Source organism: Salmo salar, chromosome ssa01 (assembly GCF_905237065.1).
Source record: "Salmo salar chromosome ssa01, Ssal_v3.1, whole genome shotgun sequence".
NCBI classification, from domain to species: domain Eukaryota; kingdom Metazoa; phylum Chordata; class Actinopteri; order Salmoniformes; family Salmonidae; genus Salmo; species Salmo salar.
This window is the reverse complement of record NC_059442.1, coordinates 49,590,410-49,614,015: the sequence shown is the minus strand read 5'-3', so window position 1 is coordinate 49,614,015 and position 23,606 is coordinate 49,590,410. Positions and strand designations below refer to the sequence as shown.

Genomic DNA, 23,606 nt, shown 5'->3' with positions numbered 1-23,606 from the left:
GTCTACACTGTACTTCTGATCAATTTGATGTTATTTAAATGGACAAAAAAAATTGCTTTCTAAGTGACCCCAAACTTTTGAACGGCAGTGTATGTTCCAGTATAATGTTTAACAGACATGTTCACGACCGCACTCTCAAAAGACAATCTAAGTAACATGTTATCTCTAATATTAAGATCTCTTAGAACTCATTCTGGTCTACACACCACTTGTTATATGTTTAATAGCGATATTTTCTTCCCGAGGAAATGCCTAGGCATTAGCTCAACAGGCTAGAAGATCCAGCTGGTTTTAAGAATGGAAAACTGACAGAATATACATTGTTCTTCATTTCACCATAGGTTTTAGAGTCCATATTATCTAAATGTCTATGGAGATCTTGTCCCCTGTGAGTCCATAATCTAACCGTCTCCTCCCCTCCAATAGGAATGTAAGCACCGTTGTCCAGCGTTGTCCTAGCGACCGTGGCCGAGTCTCGCAGGTAGGTTTGAAGTAGGTGGTAGTCCCAATGGCGATGGCGTCAAACTGTTCCGTCAACAACCACACCTCCCAAAGGATTGTCAGAACGTTCATTATCGTCAAGGAGACCACCCAGAACTGTGCAGCTACTGCCCTAACCAATGACTGGTCCTCGAGGGACACCACGACCACATACAGGTGGTAAGTTGCCACGGCAACAAAAAGGAGGTGTGCTGTGGCCATGGAGAGGATAAAGATGATGAAGAGGCGGTGGTTGCCACCCCCAACACAGCGGTTCAGGAACAGGCAGTGGTGGTCGTAATCCCTCACACACACATCACACAATTTACAGTGTTTAGTATGGTCTGGCTGGAACAACTAGATGGAGAGAGAGGGAATAGCAGTGAGAAACACATATCTTTTCTATAATCATATCATATATAAATATAAAAATGATATGTTCTAAGTGACATAGTGTTGGCAATTCCCAAAAAATTAAGGAAATTCAAATAAGCAAGCCTATCCTAAATTTGACATATGAACAATAGCTACTGCTATTGATGTGCATACACTGTACAATTTGAGTTGAGTCAACTTTTAAAAAATCAAGGCAACAAGCTGCAACACGATTTCTAGTTTACTTTGGGGCAGGAAAGGTCTGCTTACATACACTTCTGAGTTGCCTCAACACATTTGCCAAAGTTGAGTCAACTAGAAATGGCAGAATGCCATAAACCTATCTTTGTAAAAGAAAACTGCTGAATGGATCGAGGCGCTGTTTGATGAGCATTTAGGGAACGTAGTTCTCTATGGATGCGCACAGTTTAGTTCAAGAATATTGAGGATTGACGAGTCAACTTAACATGCATTGCCCAATCAACACTTACTATAGTGGGGACTATAGTCGCCACTATAATACCATGACAAAAGGAGGGCAGGATAAACTGGCCACAAATCAATTCTCAGCTGCAACACTAACTTAAACTTGCTCTCCTCATGTTACAGTAGATACAGAACCTCTGTCTGTTTCAACTCATAATAAAGATTGATTGACTGGTTCTCCTCACCTCACAGTAGATGCAGAACCTCTGAGGATTCTGGTTGTTCTCCAGCAGGTCTGTTATGGAGGAGTAGCGAGGATCTGCATCTCCCGGTCCCAACTCTCCAGGATCCTGGGTTAGAACCATCCAGAACAAGACCAGAACCACAGAGAACTGGACCAGCGACACATGACCCAGAACACCATCACCCCACAAGCGTCACAGCGGGTTAAGACTCAACCAACATTATAAACTGGGTGGTTCGAGCCCTGTATGCTGATTGGCTGACAGCCGTGGTCTATCAGACCGTATACCACGAGTATGACAAAACATTTATTTTACTGCTGTAATTACGTTGGTAACCAGTTTATAAGAGCAGTAAGGCCCCTCGAATGTTTGTGGTATATGGCCAATATACCACAACTAAGGGCTGTATCAAGGCACTCTGCATTGCGTCGTGCATAAGAACAGCCCTTAGCCGTGGTATATTGGCCATATACCACACCCCCTCGTGCATTATTGCTTAAATATACTACATTTAGGCTACATACATATGATGTATGATGGATAGTCAGTGTAAAGTATATTCATCATAATTCAGCTACAGAATAATTGACCACAACCTCCAGTATCTACGGTCACTAGCAAGGTTTGCAATTTGATGTGGTTAAAGCCACAGTCTTCATCAGGCATTCAATGTATGTGAAAAGTATATACTTTGTAATAGAATTAGGCAGTACACGATATTAGGTATTATACTATTACTGTAATATAAAGGATATTAGGCGGTAGTATTCTGTAGTAGAAGCAGACTAGAGAGTGGAACAATCCAGCTATCACAGTCCCTAGGTAGACGGGGTTGGCCAACCTGCAACACAACATTGGACAGGTAATGGAACAAAGACCAATACAATGGATGAATTTACTGTATAGTGCAGATACACACATAGTTAGCACACACACAGTGTCTATACCTCTGGTAGGTCGTCATGCGGTGGAACTGGGAAAATATACTCCTGGCCAGCCAGGGGAAGAGCACGGCGCACGTTATCCCTCCGTAGCCCCCCAACATTGTTGCGATAATCAGAATAGCTCCTCCAATCAGACATGGGAAGAATAACGTCCAGTAGTAAAGAACTGGATGCATGCACGCGCAAACACACACACCCAGAGAGAGAGACCCACGCATACACACACACACAATTATACAGAGAAACACAATTCAATGGCACACAATGTTCATTACAGTTAAACTTATCACAGCCTCAGCACTTACGGTGGGACTCATCAGGTTTGTTGAATGGTGGCTCCCTCATGTAGCGGGTCAGTAGTTTGGTCAGCTGCAAGTGTCTGTGGAAATACATCCCCAACACAATAGAGATGGTTAAAATGTTAAAGTGATGTTCCAGGTGACGGTATGGCAATGGGACAGCTAGATGGACAGAAGACGTTGACAGTGTTATATATCCTGGGTTGTATTCATTAGGTTACACAATGGAAAACGTTTTTAAAATGTTTCACAACTTGTGCCTAATGAACAAAACCAATTTGAAGATAAAGGTTATAGATATTGGGACCCACCTGAATGTCTTTCCCTGCCTGCAGAGGTCCAGAGGCGTGTGTCCGCTATAGGTCTTCAAGTGTAGCATCCTGAAGCCGGATCTCTGTAACAGCGTCCAACACACCTCTACACAGCCCCTCTCAGCTGCCACATGGACCGCTGTCAACCCATCCTCATCCACAGTCTCCACCATACACCTCTGCCACACACACAAACAAAAAATACTTTAAAACAGTGCAGCAACAATCCTAAAAAGCTGAAGGATACTACTGCCGATGGCTCCATCGGGCTCCAGATCTTTCAGCAAGGAGCGCATGTCAGAGATTCAGCACCATTCTAGTGGACAGCGACGTCCACTAGAAAGTCAGCACCACATAACCGAGGACAGTGACCATCTCAGGTGCAGTCAGTCGTCACCAAGAGAGGACACGATAAGTATGCAATTGAGATTCTCCATCCCATCACTGATTTCAATAATAAATATGGTATAATAAATATGGTGGAAACTCCCAATTGCCCATGCCTCCACAAATCCAATGCTTTTAGGAGAAAGGAGATATTATTGGTACACGACCCACAACCTTACATGCCCTGTTCGTAAGAGATAATGTGATTTGAGGAACGGAACTCTAAGGGAAACTCCATAGTGAAACTCCCCAATAGAAGTGAAACATGGAAGTCATCATTGGACTTACATACCAAGCAAGTGTGTACGTCTCACCTTTCCTCGGAGCAGGTAACGGACCACCTCAGTGTTGCCAGTATCAGCAGCCAGGTGTAGAGGTGTAACATCGTACATGTCTCCATCACACCACCTAAACATTCCTGTCTCCCACAGGTACTGCATCGCTACACTGGGAGACACAACTCGGGGTTAGAGGCTGTGTGTTTTGATATGAAATAACACATAAGGAATCATGTAGTAATCAAAAAAGTGTTAAATCAAAATATATTTTATATTTGAGATTCTTCAAAGTAGCCACCCTTTGCCTTGTTGACAGCTTTGCACACTCTTGGCATTCTCAACCATCCTCATGAGGTAGTCACCTGGAATGCATTTCAATTAACAGGTGTGCCTTGTTAAAAGTTCATTTGTAGAATTTATTTCCTTCTTAATGCGTTTGAGCCAATCAGTTGTGTTGGGACAAGGTAGGGGTGGTAAACAGAAGATAGCCCTATTTGGTAAAAGCCCAAGTCCATATTATGGCAAGAACAGCCAAAATAAACGAAGACAACGACAGTCCATCATTACTTTAAGACATGAAGGTGAGTCAATCCAGAAAATTTCAAGAACCATCAAGCGCTATGATGAAACTGGCTCTCATGAGGACCGCCACAGGAAAGGATGACCCAGAGTTGCCTCTGCTGCAGAGGATATGTTTATTAGAGTTAACTGCACCTCAGATTGCAGCCCAAATAAATGCTTCACAGAGTTCAAGTAACAGACACATCTCAACATCAACTGTTCAGAGGAGACTACGTGAATCAGGCCTTCATGATCGAATTGCTGCAAAGAAACCATTGCTAAAGGACACCAATAATAAGAAGAGACTTGCTTGGTCCAAGAAACACGACTAATGGACATTAGACCGGTGGAAATCTGTCCTTTGGTGTAATGAGTCCAAATTTGAGATTTTTGGTTCCAACAGCCGTGTCTTTGTGAGACACAGAGTACAGTGGTTCCTCCTTTCAAAGTTGTGTCATACTGCGGTACACCTTGCGGGCTGCTGCAGCATTCTGTGGCACATTATCTATTTGTCAGCCATTTTTTCTGTTAATGCAAGTTATTGCTAGTTTGACCACCAGAGGGCATCTTTGAGAATCATTTCATAGTCTTCTGTATTGGCATTAACAGAGAATTTAAAAACTTTTTGTAATAACATAGTATATGGAATTGATTTTAAGACATTTGGCTTAATATATTGGTTTAATATTATGGTGGTTCTATTCAGAGAAAAACAAAACCCTCAGGGTTCCCGTTTGGATGGAATGGAAAATATGGCGCTGTACAACGGGAGGAAGGAGTAGGCTGTCCTTGTAAATAAGAATTTGTTCTTAACTGACTTGCATAGTTAAACAAAGGTTCAATTAAAAAAAACAACTGGTGGCAACCACAGTGCAATCAATAGGAGGTGAACAGTGGCTGGTGCTGAAAATATAGCTAACTTGTTATGCAAGTGTTGCACACACCAACAGATGGAGAAAACCTACACCAGTCGAGCAATTCATTTCAACAATAATCTTCATGTTGACTGAATATAAGCAGGTGATGTTTGCTAAATAATCAAGTTAGGTTTCTCCAGAAATACATTTACAAATAACAAACTGGCTTTATTTACAAATGAGTGAGAATGTCTCACCCCATGTTCAAGAATTGCCTTTTTCTCGTTCACTCTAGGTTAAATGAAAACGAAATCTCCAAAATATCGTTACTTTTTAAGCAAAGCGATTAATTATTTTTATTGTTATTAATTCATTTAGAATTATAAAAAATCCCCTTAGGATCTGTGAGAATATCTGAGAATATCTAACGGAAAATGCCCCTTAGATATTAATATATAGTCCTGCAATCCTCTAAATGTAATTATTGGCGGAGAGTCACATTGAACAAATATTTTCCGATATACTGTAGGCCTACCATAGGCCATATGAGTCTCACTAGTGTTGAGTAATGTGCTGTTAAAAATGGTGTAGGTCTTATTTATTTGAAGAGCATATTGAAGTTAGAAGCAAAAACCTACAACTATTTTAGCACCGTTTTGCTCTGTCTGAGGTACGCATGGGGACTGGTCTTGATAAATCAATGAGATTTACATTTTCACTTAATCTCCGTTTGGGTATTGGTTAGAGAAGAATTTGAAAATTCGGGTGCAAAAATGTTATGCTCTTAGTGTAACCTTTATTTAACTAGGCAAGTCTGGTAAGACCAAATTCTTATTTACAATGAAGGCCTACCCTGGCCAAACCCGGATGACGCTAAGCCAATTGTGCGCCGCCCTATGGCACTCCCAATTAATCGGAATGGCCGATTAATTAGGGACGATTTTACGTTTTCATAACAATCGGAAATCGGTTTGGACGCCGATTTGGCCGTTTTTTTTTTTTTACCTTTATTTAACTAGGCAAGTCAATTAAGAACACATTCTTATTTTCAATGACGGCCTAGGAACGGTGGGTTAACTGCTTTGTTCAGGGGCAGAACGACAGATTTTTACCTTGTCAGCTCGGGGATTCAATCTTGCAACCTTACGGCTAACTAGTCCAACGCTCTAACCACCTGCTTTACATTGCACTACACGAGGAGCCTGCCTGTTATGCGAATGCAGTAAGAAGCCAAGGTAAGTTGCTAGCTAGCATTAAACTTATCTTATAAAAAACAATCAATCAATCAGAATCACTAGTTAACTACACATGGTTGATGATATTACTAGTTTATCTAGCCTGTCCTGCGTTGCATATAATCGCTTAGGTACACGTTGCTCCAACCATAAACATCAATGCCTTTCTTAAAATAAATACACAGAAGTATATATTTTTAATCCTGCATATTTAGCTAAAAGAAATCCAGGTTAGCAGGCAATATTAACCAGGTGAAATTGTGTAATTTTGCGTTCATTGCACGCAGAGTCAGGGTATATGCAACAGTTTGGGCTGCCTGGCTCATTGCGAACTAATTTGCCAGAATTTTACGTAATTATGACATAACATTTAAGGTTGTGCAATGTAAACAGGAATATTTAGACTTAGGGATGCCACCCGTTAGATAAAATACGGAACGGTTCCGTATTTCACTGACATGAAAAACGTTTTGTTTTCGAGATGATAGGTCATTAATATGGTCGAATCCGGAAACTAAGGCTCGTATTTCTGTGTGTTATTATGTTATAATTAAGTCTATGATTTGATAGAGCAGTCTGACTGAGCGATGGTAGGCAGCAGCAGGCTTGTAAGCGTTCATTCAAACAGCACTTTCGTGCGTTTTGCCAGCAGCCCTTCGCAATGCATTGCGCTGTTTATGACTTCAAGCCTGTCAACTCCCAAGATTAGGCTGGTGTAACCGATGTGAAATGGATAGCTAGTTAGCCGGGTGCACGCTAATAGCGTTTCAAATGTCACTCGCTCTGAGACTTGGGGAAAAACTACTCCTTGCTGTACATGGGTAACGCTGCTTCGAGGGTGGCTGTTGTCGATGTGTTCCTGGTTCGAGCCCAGGTAGGAGCGAGGAGAGGGACGGAAGCTATACTGTTACACTGGCAATACTAAAGTGCCTATACGATCATCCAATAGTCAAATATGAAATACAAATCGTATAGAGAGAAATAGTCCTATAATTCCTATAATAACTACAACCTAAAACTTCTTACCTGGGAATATTGAAGACTCGTGTTAAAAGGAACCACCAGCTTTCATATGTTCTCATGTTCTGAGCAAGGAACTTAAACGTTAGCTTTTTTACATGGCACATATTGCACTTTTACTTCTTCTCCAACACTTAGTTTTTGCATTATTTAAACCAAATTGAACATGTTTCATTATTTATTTGAGGCTAAATTGATTTTATTGATGTATTATATTAAGTTAAAATAAGTCTTCATTCAGTATTGCTGTAATTGTCATTATTACAAAAAAGCAAAAAAAAATAATTTCTTGTTAACAAACTATAGTTTTGGCAAGTCGGTTAGGACATCTACTTTGTGCATGACACAAGTAATTTTTCCAACAATTGTTTAAAGACATTACATTATTTGACTTATAATTCAGTGTATGACAATTCCAGTGGGTCAGAACTGTACATACACTAAGTTTACTGTGGCTTTAAACGGCTTGGGAAATTCCAGAAAATTATGTCATGGCTTTAGAATCTTCTGACACAATTTGAAGCAATTGGAGGTGTACCTGTGGATGTATTTCAAGGCCTACCTTCAAATTCAGTGCCTCTTTGCTTGACATCATGGGAAAATCAAAAGATCTCAGCCAAGACCACAGAAAAAAAAATTGTAGACCTCCACAAGTCTGGTTCATCCTTGGGAGCAATTTCCAAACGCCTGAAGGTATCGCGTTCATCTGTACAAACAATAGTACGCAAGTATAAACACCATGGGACCACGCAGCCGTCATACCGCTCAGGAAGGAGACACGTTCTGTCTCCTAGAGATGAACGTACTTTGGTGCAAAAAGTGCAAATCAATCCCAGAACAACAGCAAAGGACCTTGTGAAGATGCTGGAGGACACAGGTACAAAAGTATCTATATCCACAGTAAAACGAGTCCTATATCGACATAACCTGAAAGGCCGCTCAACAAGGAAGAAGACACTGCTCCAAAAGCGCCATAAAAAAGCTAGACTACGGTTGGCAACTGCACATGGGGACAAAGATTGTACTTTTTGGAGAAATGTCCTCTGGTCTGACGAAACAAAAATATAACTGTTTTGCCATAATAATAATAATAACAATAATGTTTGGAGGAAAAAGGGGGAGACTTGCAAACCGAAGAACACCATCCCAACCGTGAAGCATGGGGGTGGCAGCATCATGTTGTGGGGGTGCTTTGCTGCAGGAGGGACTGGTGCACTTCACAAAATAGATGGCATCATGAGGAGGGACAATTATGTGGATATATTGAAGCAACATCTCAAGACATCAGTCAGGAAGTTAAAGCTTGGTCGCAAATGGGTCTTCCAAATGGACAATGACCCCAAGCATACTTCCAAAGTTGTGGCAAAATGGCCTAAGGACAACAAAGTCAAGGTATTGGAGTGGCCATCACAAAGCCCTGACCTCAGTCCCATAGAAAATGTGTGGGCAGAACTGAAAAAGTGTGTGCGAGCAAGTAGGCCTACAAACCGGACTCAGTTACACCAGCTCTGTCAGGAGGAAAGCGCAAAAATTCACCCAACTTATTGTGGGAAGCTTGTGGAAGGCTACCCAAAATGTTTTACCCAAGTTAAACCATTTAAAGGCAATGCTACCAAATACTAATAAAAGCTGAAATAAATCATTCTCTGTACTATTATTCTGACATTTCACATTCTTATAATAAAGTGGTGATAATAACTGACAGGGACTTTTTACTAGGATTAAATGTCAAGAATTGTGAAAAACTGAGTTTAAATGTATTTGGCTAAGGTATATGTAAACTTCTGACTTCAACTGTATATACACTGACACATACATTTATTTGTATTTTTTTTCAGAACATTAACCGTGTGTAGGTAGATGGGGGTGGGGGGGGGTTCACACCTATCTCGGCTATTAGACAATTCTTTAGAAAAGGTTGAATTGTTCAGCTAATAGCCCATCCTGCTACACTTGTGAAAAAATGATTATTATTATTAGTTTTCCCCTTTCCACATGTTAAAGATTCCAATTGCTAAAGTGTTTTTGGCCACAATCGGCCCCAACCCCAATTAATACATTTGGGCACAGTCGATAGCGTGTTGGACTTCGGGCGAGAATGTTGAGGGTTCGAAACCTGCTCCCTGCTTGTTTCATTACATTATTATGCAAATAGCCTGGATTGTTGCTTCCATCTCGTTCCTTCTCTCTTCCACGTCTCATTCTCCACCGGAGTGGCTTGCTTGTGGGCATGCTGGCAGGATTTTTTAAATTCTGTATAGATGAATTACAAATCAGCCTTTCCTTAAATCATGTTTCTAGTGTATTGCACAGTTACAATGTGTAATCATTGATGTCCCAGGAGCAGGAGTGGTAAACACTGTTGAAGTGTATAATTATAATACATACATGCAGACACAGCATCATTCAAAGAATGGAGTTTGATACACCTGGTATTGGAAATGACTGAAAAAAACTTAATAGCCATTTTCGTAAATTAACTTTATGACAAAAAATATGCACAATCGTTTGTCTCTACATTAACTAACATATTCCCTCAATTGTACATGTTTTGCTTGACTCGTTATGACGTTATAATTCCTTAAATTAGCTTCCACCGTAATGTTTTGTCAGCCATCTTTGCTGAAGAACATCCCCAGGGACGGGTGGCTCGCGTCAAATTCGTCATTGGAACCACTCGATATGATTGGTCATATAAAAACCTTGGGACCCAAATGCATAATGAGTGCTCTAACTCCCCTTTGCAGTGGTCTGGAGCAATGAAGCCGTGACACTGGGTACCTCTAAGTCCCGCAATGTAAGCTCGCAACTTTTAAAGGAGGAACCACTGTATGTGAACTGATTATCTCTGCATTTGTAGTTCCCACCGTGAAGCATGGAGGAGGAGGTGTGATGGTACATTGCTGGTGACACTGTCTGTGATTTATTTAGAATTCAAGGCACACTTAACCAGCAAGGCTACCACAGTATTGGGCAGTGATATGCCATCCCAACTGGTTTGGGCCTAGTTGGACTATCATTTGTTTTTCAACAGGACAATGAACCAACACACCTCCAGGCTGTGTAAGGGGTATTTGACCAAGAAGCAGAGTGATGGAGTGTTACATCAGATGACCTGGCCTCCACAATCACCCAACCTCAACCCAATTGAAATGGTTTGGGATGAGTTGGACCACAGAGAAGGAAAAGCAGCCAACAAGTGCTCAGCATACGTGGGAACTCCATCAAGACTGTTGGAAAGCATTCCAGGTGAAGCTGGATGAGAGAATTCCAAGTGTGCAAAGCTGTCATCAAGACAAAGGGTGGCTACTTTGAAGAATCTAAAATATATTTTGATTTGATTAACACTTTTTTGGTTAATACATGACTCCATGTGTTATTTCATAGTTTTGATGTATTCACTATTAATATACAATGTAGAAAATAGTGAAAATAAAGAAAAACCCTTGAATGAGTAAGTGTGTCCAAACTTTTGACTGGTACTATATAGTATGTATGTGAACCCTTTGGGAATGACCTGGATTTCTGCATAAATTGGTCATAAAATGTGATCTGATCTTCAGCTAAGTCACAACAATAGACAAACACAGTGTGCTTAAACTAATAACACACAAATTATTGTATTTTTCATGTCTATATTGAATAAATCATTTAAACATTCACAGTGTAGGTTAGAAAAAGTATGTGTACCCCTTGGCTAATGACTTTTCCAAAAGCTAATTGGAGTAGGAGTCAGCTAACCTGGAGTCCAATCAATGAGACGAGATTGGAGATGTTGGTTAAAGTTGCTCTGCCCTATAAAAAAAACTCACAAAATTTGAGTTTGCTATTCACAACAAGCAGTGCCTGATGTGAACCACACCTCGAACAAAAGAGATCTCAGAAGACCTAAAATTAAGAATTGTTGACTTACATAAAGCTGGAAAGGGTTACAAAAGTATCTCTAAAAGCCTTGATGTTCATCAGTCCACAGTAAGAAAAATTGTCTATAAACGGAGAGAGTTCAGCATTGTTGCTACGCTCCCTAGGAGAGGCCATCATACAAAGAGGACTGCAAGAGCACAGAGCAGAATGCTCAATGAGGTTAAGAAGAATCCTGGAGTGTCAGCTAAAGATTTACAGAAATCTATGGAACATGCTAACATCTCTGTTGACGAGTCTACGATACGTAAATCACTAAACAAAAATGGTGTTCCATGGGAGGACACCACAGACGAAGCCACTGCTGTCCAAAAGAAACATTGCTGCACATCTGAAGTTCGCAAAAGAGCACCTGGATGTTCCACAGCGCTACTGGCAAAATATTCTGTGGACAGATTAAACAAAAGTTGAGTTGTTTGGAAGGAACACACAACACTATGTAAAGAGAAAAGGCACTGCACACCAACATCAAAACCTCATTCCAACTGTAAAGTATGGTGGAGGGATTATCATGGTTTGGGGCTGCTTTGCTGCCTCAGGGTCTGGACAGCTTGCCATCATTGACGGAAAAATGAATTCCCAAGTTTATCAAGACATTTTGCAGGAGAATGTAAAGATATCTGTCTACCAATTGAAGCTCAACAGAAGTTGGGTGATGCAACAGGACAACGACACAAAACACAGAACAGTTTCAACTGTTCTGCCTGCGGCTATGGAACCCTGACCTGTTCACAGGACGTGCTTGTTGCACCCTCGACAACTACTATGATTATTATTATTTGACCATGCTGGTCATTTATGAACATTTTTACATTTTAACATCTTGACCATGTTCTGTTATAATATCCACCCTGCACAGCCAGAAGAGGACTGGCCACCCCTCATAGCCTGGTTCCTCTCTAGGTTTCTTCCTAGGTTTTTGGCCTTTCTAGGGAGTTTTTCCTAGGGAGTTTTTCCTAGCCACCGTGCTTCTTTCACATGCTTTGCTTGCTGTTTGGGGTTTTAGGCTGGGTTTCTGTACAGCACTTCGAGAATATCAGCTGATGTACGAAGGGCTATATAAAAATAAATTTGATTTGATTTGAAGTAAATTAACAGAATGGCTTCAACAGAAGAAAATACGCCTTCTGGAGTGGCCCAGTCAGAGTCCAGACCTCAACCCGATTTAGATGATGCGGTATGACCTCAAGAGAGCGGTTCACCCCAGACATCCCAAAAATATTGCTGAACTGAAACAGTTTTGTAAAGAGGAATGTCCAAAATTCCCCCTGACCATTGTGCAGGTCTGATCCGCAACTACAAAGAAACGTTTGGTTGAGGTTATTTCTGCTAAAGGAGGGTCAACCAGTTATTAAATCCAAGGGTTCACATACTTTTCCCACCCTGCACTGTGAATATTTACATGGTGTGTTCAATAAAGGCATTAAAATGTATAATTGTTTGTGTGTTTAGTTTTTTTTAATGCATAAATCCAGGTAATTCCAAAGGGTTCACATACTTTCTTGCCACTGTATTTATATATAAATAAATATATATTAGTGTGTGACTCTTTATTTTTATAGCTTATGAATATCATCTCATATGTTATGACATCATGTCACTTATGCACTACATATATACAGTATACTGAACAAATACAGTGCATTTGGAAAGTATTCATACCCCTTGACTTTTTCCACATTTTGTTACATTATTACCTTGTTCTAAAATGGATGAAATATTTTTTTCCCCCCTCATCAATCTACACACAATACACCATAATGGCAAAGCGAAAATATGACCGACCGGCTCAAATCGGTCTTATGTAGCAAAATGTGAAATTGTGTTTCTTACATTGGATAAAAGTAGAGACCCCGAGCTAGAAAATTGTATATCATTCACTACATTTGAGGAACATTGGGAAAGTAATTCTGCTTTGAAACTTAACCTGTTGGGGCAGTATTGACACGACCGGATAAAAAACGTACCCGATTTAATCTGGTTACTACTCCTGCCCAGTAACTAGAATATGCATATACTTATTGTCTTTGGATAGAAAACACCCTAAAGTTTCTAAAACTGTTTGAATGGTGTCTGTGAGTATAACAGAACTCATATGGCAGGCCAAAACCTGAGAAGATTCCATGCAGGAAGTGGCCTGTCTGACAAATTGTGTTTCATCTTGGCTCTTTTTATTGAAGACTGAGGATCTTTCCTCTAACGTGACACTTCCTACGGCTCCCATAGGCTCTCAGAGCCCGGGAAAAAGCTGAACGATATCGAGGCAGCCTCTGGCTGAAACACTTTATCGCTTTTGGCAAGTGGCCGATCAGAGTACTATTACCTAAACGCAGATTCCCGGTCGGAATATTATCGCTTTTTTTATGAGAAAAATGGCATAAAAATTGATTTTAAACAGCGGTTGACATGCTTCGAAGTACGGTAATGGAATATTTAGATTTCTTTTGTCACGAATTGCGCCATGCTCGTCACCCTTATTTACCCTTTCGGATAGTGTCTTGAACGCACGAACAAAACGCCGCTGTTTGGATATAACTATGGATTATTTTGAACCAAACCAACATTTGTTATTGAAGTAGAAGTCCTGGGAGTGCATTCTGACGAAGACAGCAAAGGTAATAACATTTTTCTTATAGTAAATCTGACTTTGGTGAGTGCTAAACTTGCTGGGTGTCTAAATAGCTAGCCCTGTGATGCCGGGCTATCTACTGAGAATATTGCAAAATGTGCTTTCACCGAAAAGCTATTTTAAAATCGGACATATCGAGTGCATAGAGGAGTTCTGTATCTATAATTCTTAAAATAATTGTTATGCTTTTTGTGAACGTTTATCTTGAGTAATTTAGTAAATTCACCGGCAGTGTTCGGTGGGAATGCTAGTCACATGCTAATCACATGCTAATGTAAAAAGCTGGTTTTTGATATAAATATGAACTTGATTGAACAAAACATGCATTTATTGTATAACATAATGTCCTAGGGTTGTCATCTGATGAAGATCATCAAAGGTTAGTGCTGCATTTAGCTGTGGTTTGGGTTTATGTGACCTTATATGCTAGCTTGAAAAATGGGTGTCTGATTATTTCTGGCTGGGTACTCTGCTGACATAATCTAATGTTTTGCTTTTGTTGTAAAGCTTTTTTGAAATCGGACAGTGTGTTTAGATTAACGAGAGTCTTGTCTTTAAAATGGTGTAAAATAGTCATATGTTTGAAAAATTGAAGTTTTTGCATTTTTGAGGAATTTGAATAACGCGCCACGGGATTACACAGTGAAGAGGTGATCAGGGATGCTGGCCTTCTAGGCAGAGTTGCAAAGAAAAAGCCATATCTCAGACTGGAACAGACACTGGACAGAGGAACTCTGCCTAGAAGGCCAGCATCCCAGAGTCTCCTCTTCACTGTTGACGTTGAGACTGGTGTTTTGCGGGTACTATTTAATGAAGCTGCCAGTCAATTTCTCGCCAGGGACCAGGCCCATATTTGATTTTTGATGTTAAGTTTAGCCATTTACAAAGTAAATACTGTAGTAAATACTGTAGCCTACACCTCACGGACTGCTGTGTGTTCAACAATAATTCACTGTTGCCTCCTTTTTTATCATGGCTCGAGATTTCTTTGAGGACGAAATCATCAAGAAATACGCTGGACCCTACGTCAGAGAGGTGTTTCTGGGTACACATCGTTTCTTTCAAGGTAGAATTATAGCAATATTTTGTTACGTTTAGGCCTATTTACATGTATATTTCTATTATTGTACCTAATTTTGGCTGTTAGGCTAAATTTCTTTTTTTCTTCTCCAAATGCAGACAATGACCCAAAATACACTGCCGCCCGGGTTTGCATTGCTAATGAGGGCATAAACTGCGTCAAGACGCCAGCAGAATAAGTAGACCTTTATGTAGTAAAATAAAGGTTAAATAAAAATAAATAAACAAATAAATCAATAAATAAAAGACCTACAACACATTTCTCAACACAAGTGAGATTCATGTCACCTACGGTAAGCCTACAGTATATCTAAAAATCTACTGAAAACATTCATCCGTAACTCTGCCAAGCCAACAAGCAAAGATGAACTGGTGAAGGCCATCAAGACGTTTTGGCTTGAGAAACTGACGATACAACAATGCAACAAATACATTGATCATCTCAGCAAGGTTTTACCCATGGTCGTGGAGCTGGGGGAAAGTGCAACTAAAATGTAGTTGAATGTAATACATTGCAAGTTGGGGGATTTTCACACCTACAGTAGCCGGGCTATTAAATTACCATTTTGTAAATAAATCGACATATGAAGAGTCTATTGTCCTGCTAATAACCCATCATGGATTGACTAAATATGTTAATCAGGGTGATTTTTCCACAAATAGACAGGTATTTTCATGCAGAGTCCACAAACAGGAGGTGGAGTTCCAGAGCTTACAGGTGTGCCTGGCATGGACTGTGACTCCATCTCGTTCCTCGCCATCTTCAACGCCTCATTTCCCACCTTCAATCTTCAACATAATAATTAATTCAGAAGGTTAAACCCATAGGTTTTAGGCCTGCAGTAGGTTATAATAAACGGAAAATTGCGTGTTAATTCATAAACCATGTGCCATGGAATCGGTACATCGCAAATCTCTCCCCAACTATTTTGCAATCTATACGGCACAGCTGTCAATTTTTTGGTCCTTAAATTAAACTGGTATATATTTGTATTCATCACAATTTTCTTTAAACAATGTTGGTCTTTAATGCAGGGCCGACAGACAAAGTTCTTACTTTCTTTTTTTAATTTTTTTAATTTTACTGAAATTGCAACCAAATTTCTGTGGCTTGTTTAAAAAATAAAAATCTTTCGGAGAGGATTTTGTTTCAAATGACCGAAAGTGAGCAATTGTAATTGTAAAAAAGGCCATTCTTGAACATGGGCTGAGACATTCTTACTAATTTGTAAATAAAGCCAGTTTGTTATTTAGAATTATTAATTTCTGTTTTTAGAGGGAGAGAAACCAAAAGCGTGGCTATTTTCAGAAATCGTCAGTCCAAATGTCAAGTTAAATTCCCCCATTGTATTTACCCAAGTTCTCTTTTAACTCCAGGCCCACTGACAGTTTTTTTGTTGTTGCCTGACGCAGGACTCTAGTACCAGAGGAGAGACTCTTAGACTGAAAACGGCTCCAATAATTGCCACAGTTTAGACTACCGACAGATCAGCGTTCTAACTCCCCCTTGTAATAGTGTGGTGTAAAAGCTCGTAACTTTTAAAGGAAGAACCACTGTAGCTAGACTATCTGTATACATGGATGGACGTGTCTCCCTCTCTGTCACGGATGCCATGGTTGCCCTTAGTTTACCTACACATACTGACCTGCTCAAATAGACAGAAGCATGCTACATGGCAGACCAATCCAAACTCATCTATCGGCATGTCCAGCCCACTCCTTATCTCAGAAAATCATGGCTAGCGGGAAGGTTGCTGACTTTCTGTGGCTAAACCAACTAGGCTCGAATACTATTAACAATTGTATTCGTATTTACAGATGGCATACAAGTTTGTTACTTAGACACATGAAAGTTCATATATTACAGAAAGCATTTCTACCCCCCCTCCCCCAAAAAAAAAGCCTAGTTTCCTGAAACGAGTCACAAACAGGTTTTAGAAATGTTTGCAAATGTACTAAAAAATTAAAATAATTACATTTACATAAGTATTCAGACCCTTTACTCAGTACTTTGTTGAAGCACCTTTGGCAGCGATTACAGCTTCAAGTTTTATTGGGTATGACGCTACTAGCTTGGCACACCTGCATTTGGGGAGTTTCTCCCATTCTTCCCTGCAAACCCTCTCAAGCTCTGTCAGGTTGGATGGAGAGCATCACCGCACAGCTATTTTCAGGTCTCTCCAGAGATTTTGATCGGGTTTGATCAGGTTCAAGTCTGGGCTCTGGCTGGGTCACTCAAGGACATGCAGAAACTTGTCCCGAAGCCACTCCTGCGTTGTCTTGGCTGTGTGTTGTCCTGTTGGAAGGTGAACCTTCGCCCCAGTCTGAGGTCCTGAGCACTCGGAGCAGGTTTTCATCAAGGATCTCTTTATACTTTGCTCCGTTCATCTTTCCCTCAATCTTGACTAGTCTCCCAGTCCCTGCCGCTGAAAAACATCCCCACACCATGATGCTGCCACTACCATGCTTCACAGTTGGGATGGTCCAAGGTTTCCTCCAGACGTGACGCTTGGCATTCAGGCCAAATAGTTCAATCTTGGTTTCATTAGACCAGAGAATCTTGTTTCTTATGGTCTGAGTCCTTTGGGTGCCTTTTGGCAAACTCCAAGCAGGCTGTCATGTGCCTTTTACAGAGGAGTGGCTCCTTTCTGGCCACTCCACCATAAAGGCCTGATTGTCCTTCGGTTCTCCCATTTCCATTGAGGAACTCTGGAGCTCTGCTGAAGTGACCATCCGGTTCTTGGTCATCTCCCTGACCAAGGCCCTTCTCCCCAGAGAAGGGTTATGCTCTGACATACTCTGTAAACTGTAGGACCTTATATAGACAGGTGTGTGACTTTCCAAATCATGTCCAATCAATAGCAATTTATCACAGGTGGACTCCAAGTTGTAGAAAAATCTCAAGGATGATCAATGGAAACAGAATGCAACTGAGCTCAATTTCGAGCCTAATAGCAAAGGATCTGAATACTTCTGTACATTTCTGTATAATGTTTTTAATTTGCAAACATTTCTAAAAACCTGTTTTCGCTTTGTCATTATTGGATATTATGTGTAGATTGATTAGGGACATTTTTTATTTAATCCATTTTAGAAAAAGGCTGTAACGTAACAAAATGTGGAAAAAGTCAAGGGGTCTGAATAATTTCTGAATGCACTGTCTATAAACGCAACATGTAAAGTGTTATTCCCATGTTTCATGAGCTCAAATAAAAGATCCCAGAAATTTGCCATACGCACAAAAGCTTAGTGGGGGAAAAATGTATTTGATCCCCTGCTGATTTTACTTTGGCCCACTGACAAAGAAATGATCAGTCTATAATTTTAATGGTAGGTTTATTTGAACAGTGAGAGACAGAATAACAACAAAAAAATCCAGAAAAACACATGTCAAAAATGTTATAAAATGATTTGTATTTTAATGAGGGAAATAAGTATTTGACCCCTCTGCAAAACATGACTTAGTACTTGGTGGCAAAACCCTTGTTGGCAATCACAGAGGTCAGACATTTATTGTAGTTGGCCACCACGTTTGCACACATCTCAGGATGGATTTTGTCCCACTCCTCTTTGCAGATCTTCTCCAAGTAATTAGGCTGACGTTTGGCAACTCGAACCTTCAGCTCCCTCCACAGATTTTCTATGGGATTAAGGTCTGGAGACTGGCTAGGCCACTCCAGGACCTTAATGTGCTTCTTCTTCAGCCACTCCTTTGTTGCCTTGGCCGTGTGTTTTGGGTCATTGTCATGCTGGAATACCCATCCACGACCCATTTTCAATGCCCTGGCTGAGGGAAGGAGGTTCTCACCCAAGATTTGACGGTACATGGCCCCGTCCATCGTCCCATTGATGCGGTGAAGTTGTCCTGTCCTCTTAGCAGAAAAATACCCCCAAAGCATAATGTTTCCACCTCCATGTTTGACGGTGGAGATGGTGTTCTTGGGGGTCATAGGCAGCATTTCTCCTCCTCCTCCAAACACGGCGAGTTGAGTTACATTTACATTTAAGTCATTTAGCAGACGCTCTTATCCAGAGCGACTTACAAAATGGTGCATTCACCTTATGATATCCAGTGGAACAACCACTTTACAATAGTGCATCTAAATATTTTTGGGGGTTAGAAGGATTACTTTATCCTATCCTAGGTATTCCTTAAAGAGGTGGGGTTTCAGGTGTCTCCGGAAGGTGGTGATTGACTCCGCTGTCCTGGCGTCGTGAGGGAGCTTGTTCCACCATTGGGGTGCCAGAGCAGCGAACAGTTTTGACTGGGCTGAGCGGGAACTGTGCTTCCTCAGAGGTAGGGGGGCCAGCAGGCCAGTGGTGGATGAACGCAGTGCCCTTGTTTGGGTGTAGGGCCTGATCAGAGCCTGAAGGTATGGAGGTGCCGTTCCCTTCACAGCTCCGTAGGCAATCACCATGGTCTTGTAGCGGATGCGAGCTTCAACTGGAAGCCAGTGGAGAGAGCGGAGGAGCGGAGGAGGAGGAGCATCTGAGTTGATGCCAAAGAGCTCCATTTTGGTCTCATCTGACCACAACACTTTCACCCAGTTGTCCTCTGAATCATTCAGATGTTCATTGGCAAACTTCAGACGGGCATGCATATCTATTCTTGAGCAGGGGGACCTTGCTGCAGGATTTCAGTCCTTCACGGCGTAGTGTGTTACCAATTGTTTTCTTGGTGACTATGGTCCCAGCTGCCTTGAGATCATTGACAAGATCCTCCCGTGTAGTTCTGGGCTGATTCCTTACCGTTCTCATGATCATTGCAACCCCACGAGGTGAGATCTTGCATGGAGCCCCAGGCCGAGGGAGATTGACAGTTCTTTTGTGTTTCTTCCATTTGCGAATAGTCGCACCAAATGTTGTCACCTTCTCACCAAGCTGCTTGGCGATGGTCTTGTAGCCCATTCCAGCCTTGTGTAGGTCTACAATCTTGTCCCTGACATCCTTGGAGAGCTCTTTGGTCTTGGCCATGGTGGAGAGTTTGGAATCTGATTGAATGATTGCTTCTGAGGACAGGTGTCTTTTTTACAGGTAACAAGCTGCGGTTAGGAGCACTCCCTTTAAGAGTGTGCTCCTAATCTCAGCTTGTTACCTGTATAAAAGACACCTAGGAGCCAGAAATCTTTCTGATTGAGAGGGGGTCAAATACTTATTTCCCTCATTAAAATGCAAATCAATTTGTAACATTTTTGACATGCGTTTTTCTGGATATTTTTGTTGTTATTCTGTCTCTCACTGTTCAAATAAACCTACCATTAAAATTATAGACTGATCCTTTCTTTATCAGTGGACAAACGTACAAAATCAGCAGGGGATCAAATACTTTTTTCCCCCACTGTATTTCTCTTAGAATTTTGTCCACAAATTTGTTTACATCCCTGTTGGTGAGCATTTCTCTTTCCTAAGATGATCCATCCACGTGACATGTGTGGCATATCAAAAAGCTGATAAAACAGAATGGTCGTTACACAGGTGCACCTTGTGTTGGGGACAATAAAAGGCAACTCTAAAATGTGCCATTTTGTCACACAACACCATGCTACAGATGTCTCAAGTTTTGAGGGACTGCAGGAATGTCCACCTGAGCTGTTGCCAGAGAATTGAATGTTCATTTCTCTACCACAAGCCGCCTCCGTCATTTTAGAGGATTTGGCAGTGCGTCCAAATGGCCTCACAACCACAGACCACCGACCACGTGTAAACACGCCACCCTAGAACCTCCACAACCGGCTTCTTCACCTGTGGGATCGTCTGAGGGGAGGGAGGGGGTTTGCTGACGAGTATTTCTGTCTGTAATAAAGCCCGTTGGGTTGGCCACCCATGGCCCACCCATGCCTGCACCCCTGCCCAGTCATGTGTAACCCATAGATTAGGGCCTAATGAATTTATTTAAATGTAATGATTTCCTTATATGAACTGTAACTCAGTAAAATATTTTAAATTGTTGCATGTTGCGTTTATATTTTGGTTCAGTATATATACACACGTAAATTTTTTTACTTGTATAGTGCTTTTCAAATAATTTTAAAGTGCATAAAAAGTTAAAACAACAAAAAAAACATTTTAATGATGGAGATTTAAAATCTGTCGGTAATTGGCTAGTTGATATATAATATATAACATTATGCAGCTATGTGTGTGTGTTAATGTCTGTGTGTGTGTGCATGATGTCTGTGTGTGTATTTACATGTTCCCTCCACATACTCCATGGTGTAGGGCGGTTTTTCCCTGATGGTCTACCATGCGCAGGTCAGCTCCATGCTGCATCATCTGGTGCATCACGTATACATTACCATGCCTAGAGAGACAGATACATTACCATCAATAATATATTAATAGCATTAATTAGAAGTGTACGAGTGCACACTTCAGAGAGAAGAAGAGAGGGGCATTTTTAGGAGAGAGCGGCATTTCTGCTCCAGGTGCCTTGGGCTGACACAATTACCATATAACCAACGGTTACGGATTAAGACCGTCATGAAAATAAAATAACCATCATAACCTGTTTTTTTGTGTGGAACAAACAGCCGGGCGTTCGTGCGGTTGAGTCCGTTTCTGCTGTAACATGGACTCTTAACAACGTGATGAAACATTGTTGCTCCTTGCTGAAACAAGCAAGGTGTTGTAGCAAACGAGTCTTCGGTTTCCTAGGCAACACCCCTCTCCCTGCAGCAGCAGCACACATAGAAATAGAATGAATAGAACAGGCTTGGAACCTTTAACCCCGGTAATTTGACTGGTAAACTCATGGGTACACTCGCAATTGCTGCCTGGTATTGTGATGCAATAATTTCCATGGTAATGTAGAATATTCATTCAAATGATGATGTGGCTCATGCAATGGAATGTATTTTTTGTAATGTCAGTCGAGTTGAATCAACAAATCACAGCAAATATTGATTGGTAAATGTTCTGCTTTTACTTCCTACTTTAACTTCCTGCTTTGCACCTATGGCAATGGCCACCCGTCCACCCATTACGCCATCAATGACTTGAATGGGGACACCAGTTCTATTCATTCTATGAGAAAATGTGTCTTTTATTTTTTTGATATCTGAACGGTCATTACCCTGACCGCAGTCATTTGACTAGCCAATTACCTTCACCCAAAATTCCATGTCCGTCACAGCCCTACAGGGGCCCAACGCTCTTCCCCTAGTCCCTTTCCACAGATTTAATAGGAGTGGATAGTGGGGCCTACCCAGTCCAATCAGCGTTACTGACCTGCAGGCGAAATGGAAGGCCGTCATTCCTGCATCACAGGTCAGGTTGGGGTCAGCTCCGTTGCTTAGCAACATGTCAACCATGGCACGGTTACCATGTAGGGACGCAAAGTGGAGAGGACTAAAACCACCCCAACCTACACACACAAACACATACACACATGACAAGTCTCATCAGCCTGTGTTTTGCTGTTAAAAGGAGACAGTCTTTACTGAAGAACTTTGGAGAAGATATTGAACATCTCACAGTAAAATAAATGTTGGTGTTTTAAAGATGCTTCAAGTACTATGACTGTAAATGATCACATTTATTCTATTACTTTGAGATAGTGTCACTCCCTAACCACCCAAAGAGCAGTAGGCCTACTATTGTCTCTTTACTACTGTCAGGCGCTGTAAGTGTCTGAGAGAATAGACTGAACAACTACCCATCTCAGATCACTGATAAAACACAGACAGGTTAAGGTATCCCTCTCTCTGACAACATGACAAAATCACAACAGGTGACATCAGCAGTCAGCTTTCAGCTGTCATCTTGAAAAGCTGGTGTTGATGCATTCTGGAACTGTGATGGGACTCTGAAACTTGCCATTTTTAAAACTTGACATAATTAAAACTAGGCCTAATATGGCCAGTAGTTGTAAGATAGTTAGATTGGTTATAAAGCAATATCTGCTGCCTGTACCAAAGCAATTTACTCATGCATATTTGATGCAACTAAGTGACTGGGTAACACATGCTAATGGTAAAGATCTGACTACAGACATCTTTACTGACATCCTTTTTATTCAGCATTTAACTACAGAAAGTAATAACACATTTCCTAGAATAATGGTATGGTAAACACCTTTCCCGGAAGTGACATTAGAATAGGCTACAGTCGGGTAGCTAGGCTAGTTGAAAAATAGAATCGACTCCCCATATTCCCCAAATGTGTGTGCAGTAAATTATATAGGCTAATGCATACCCCAAACATGCATAGGCAAGCCTTACCTTTCTCTTTGAGGATAGATCGATCATGTTGAATGATATATGCACAATGTTCAACGTTCCCTCGTTGAACACAGTCAAAAATGTCCCCATCGACACTAGGCATTGGAAGCATTATGCGAATACTGCATACGATCGACCCCTGTGCCGCCTGACTATTACTCTGTCAATGTAAACAACATATCTATACAGAGACGATACATTGTAACAACAATTACACATTCATTTAACAGCGATCCTACACGACTACGTAGCTGGATATTTTATTTTGTGAAAAGGATTGTACTGCAGAAGCATTACAGACTCCTCCTAGGGAATCTGATTGGATAGAGACACATGTGA

General features: G+C 41.0%; 1 protein-coding gene across 3 annotated transcripts; it reads right to left on the bottom strand.

Moving 5' to 3' along the window:
• Positions 1-238: 238 nt before the first annotated feature.
• Positions 239-23,606, bottom strand: LOC106604271 (palmitoyltransferase akr1). 3 transcript variants are annotated; one of them, XM_014198760.2, is made up of 10 exons: positions 23,268-23,606; positions 22,276-22,411; positions 21,239-21,349; positions 3,782-3,914; positions 3,081-3,259; positions 2,776-2,849; positions 2,474-2,636; positions 2,282-2,367; positions 1,527-1,717; positions 239-837 (listed from the first exon to the last, which is right to left on the bottom strand). In XM_014198760.2, exons 1-10 carry the CDS (start codon positions 23,377-23,379, stop codon positions 361-363), a joined length of 1,662 nt encoding a protein of 553 aa, XP_014054235.1. In that variant the 5' UTR covers positions 23,380-23,606; the 3' UTR covers positions 239-360. The 3 variants fall into 3 exon arrangements, with proteins under 3 accessions (XP_014054235.1, XP_045574707.1, XP_045574712.1); XM_045718751.1 differs by lacking the exon at positions 23,268-23,606 and adding an exon at positions 21,554-21,717; XM_045718756.1 differs by lacking the exon at positions 22,276-22,411 and having other exon boundaries at positions 23,268-23,603.

What these genes read in the sequence shown, in the direction of transcription:
- LOC106604271 (XM_014198760.2), bottom strand. Translation starts at nt 23,379, where the DNA reads ATGCTTCCAATGCCTAGTGTCGATGGGGACATTTTTGACTGTGTTCAA. An exon ending in AGGCAGGGAAAGACATTCAG is followed by an intron (nt 2,850 to 3,080) that starts GTGGGTCCCAAT and finishes GTATTTCCACAG; the next exon opens with ACACTTGCAGCTGACCAAAC. An exon ending in GGTTCTGCATCTACTGTGAG is followed by an intron (nt 838 to 1,526) that starts GTGAGGAGAACC and finishes CTCTCCATCTAG; the next exon opens with TTGTTCCAGCCAGACCATAC.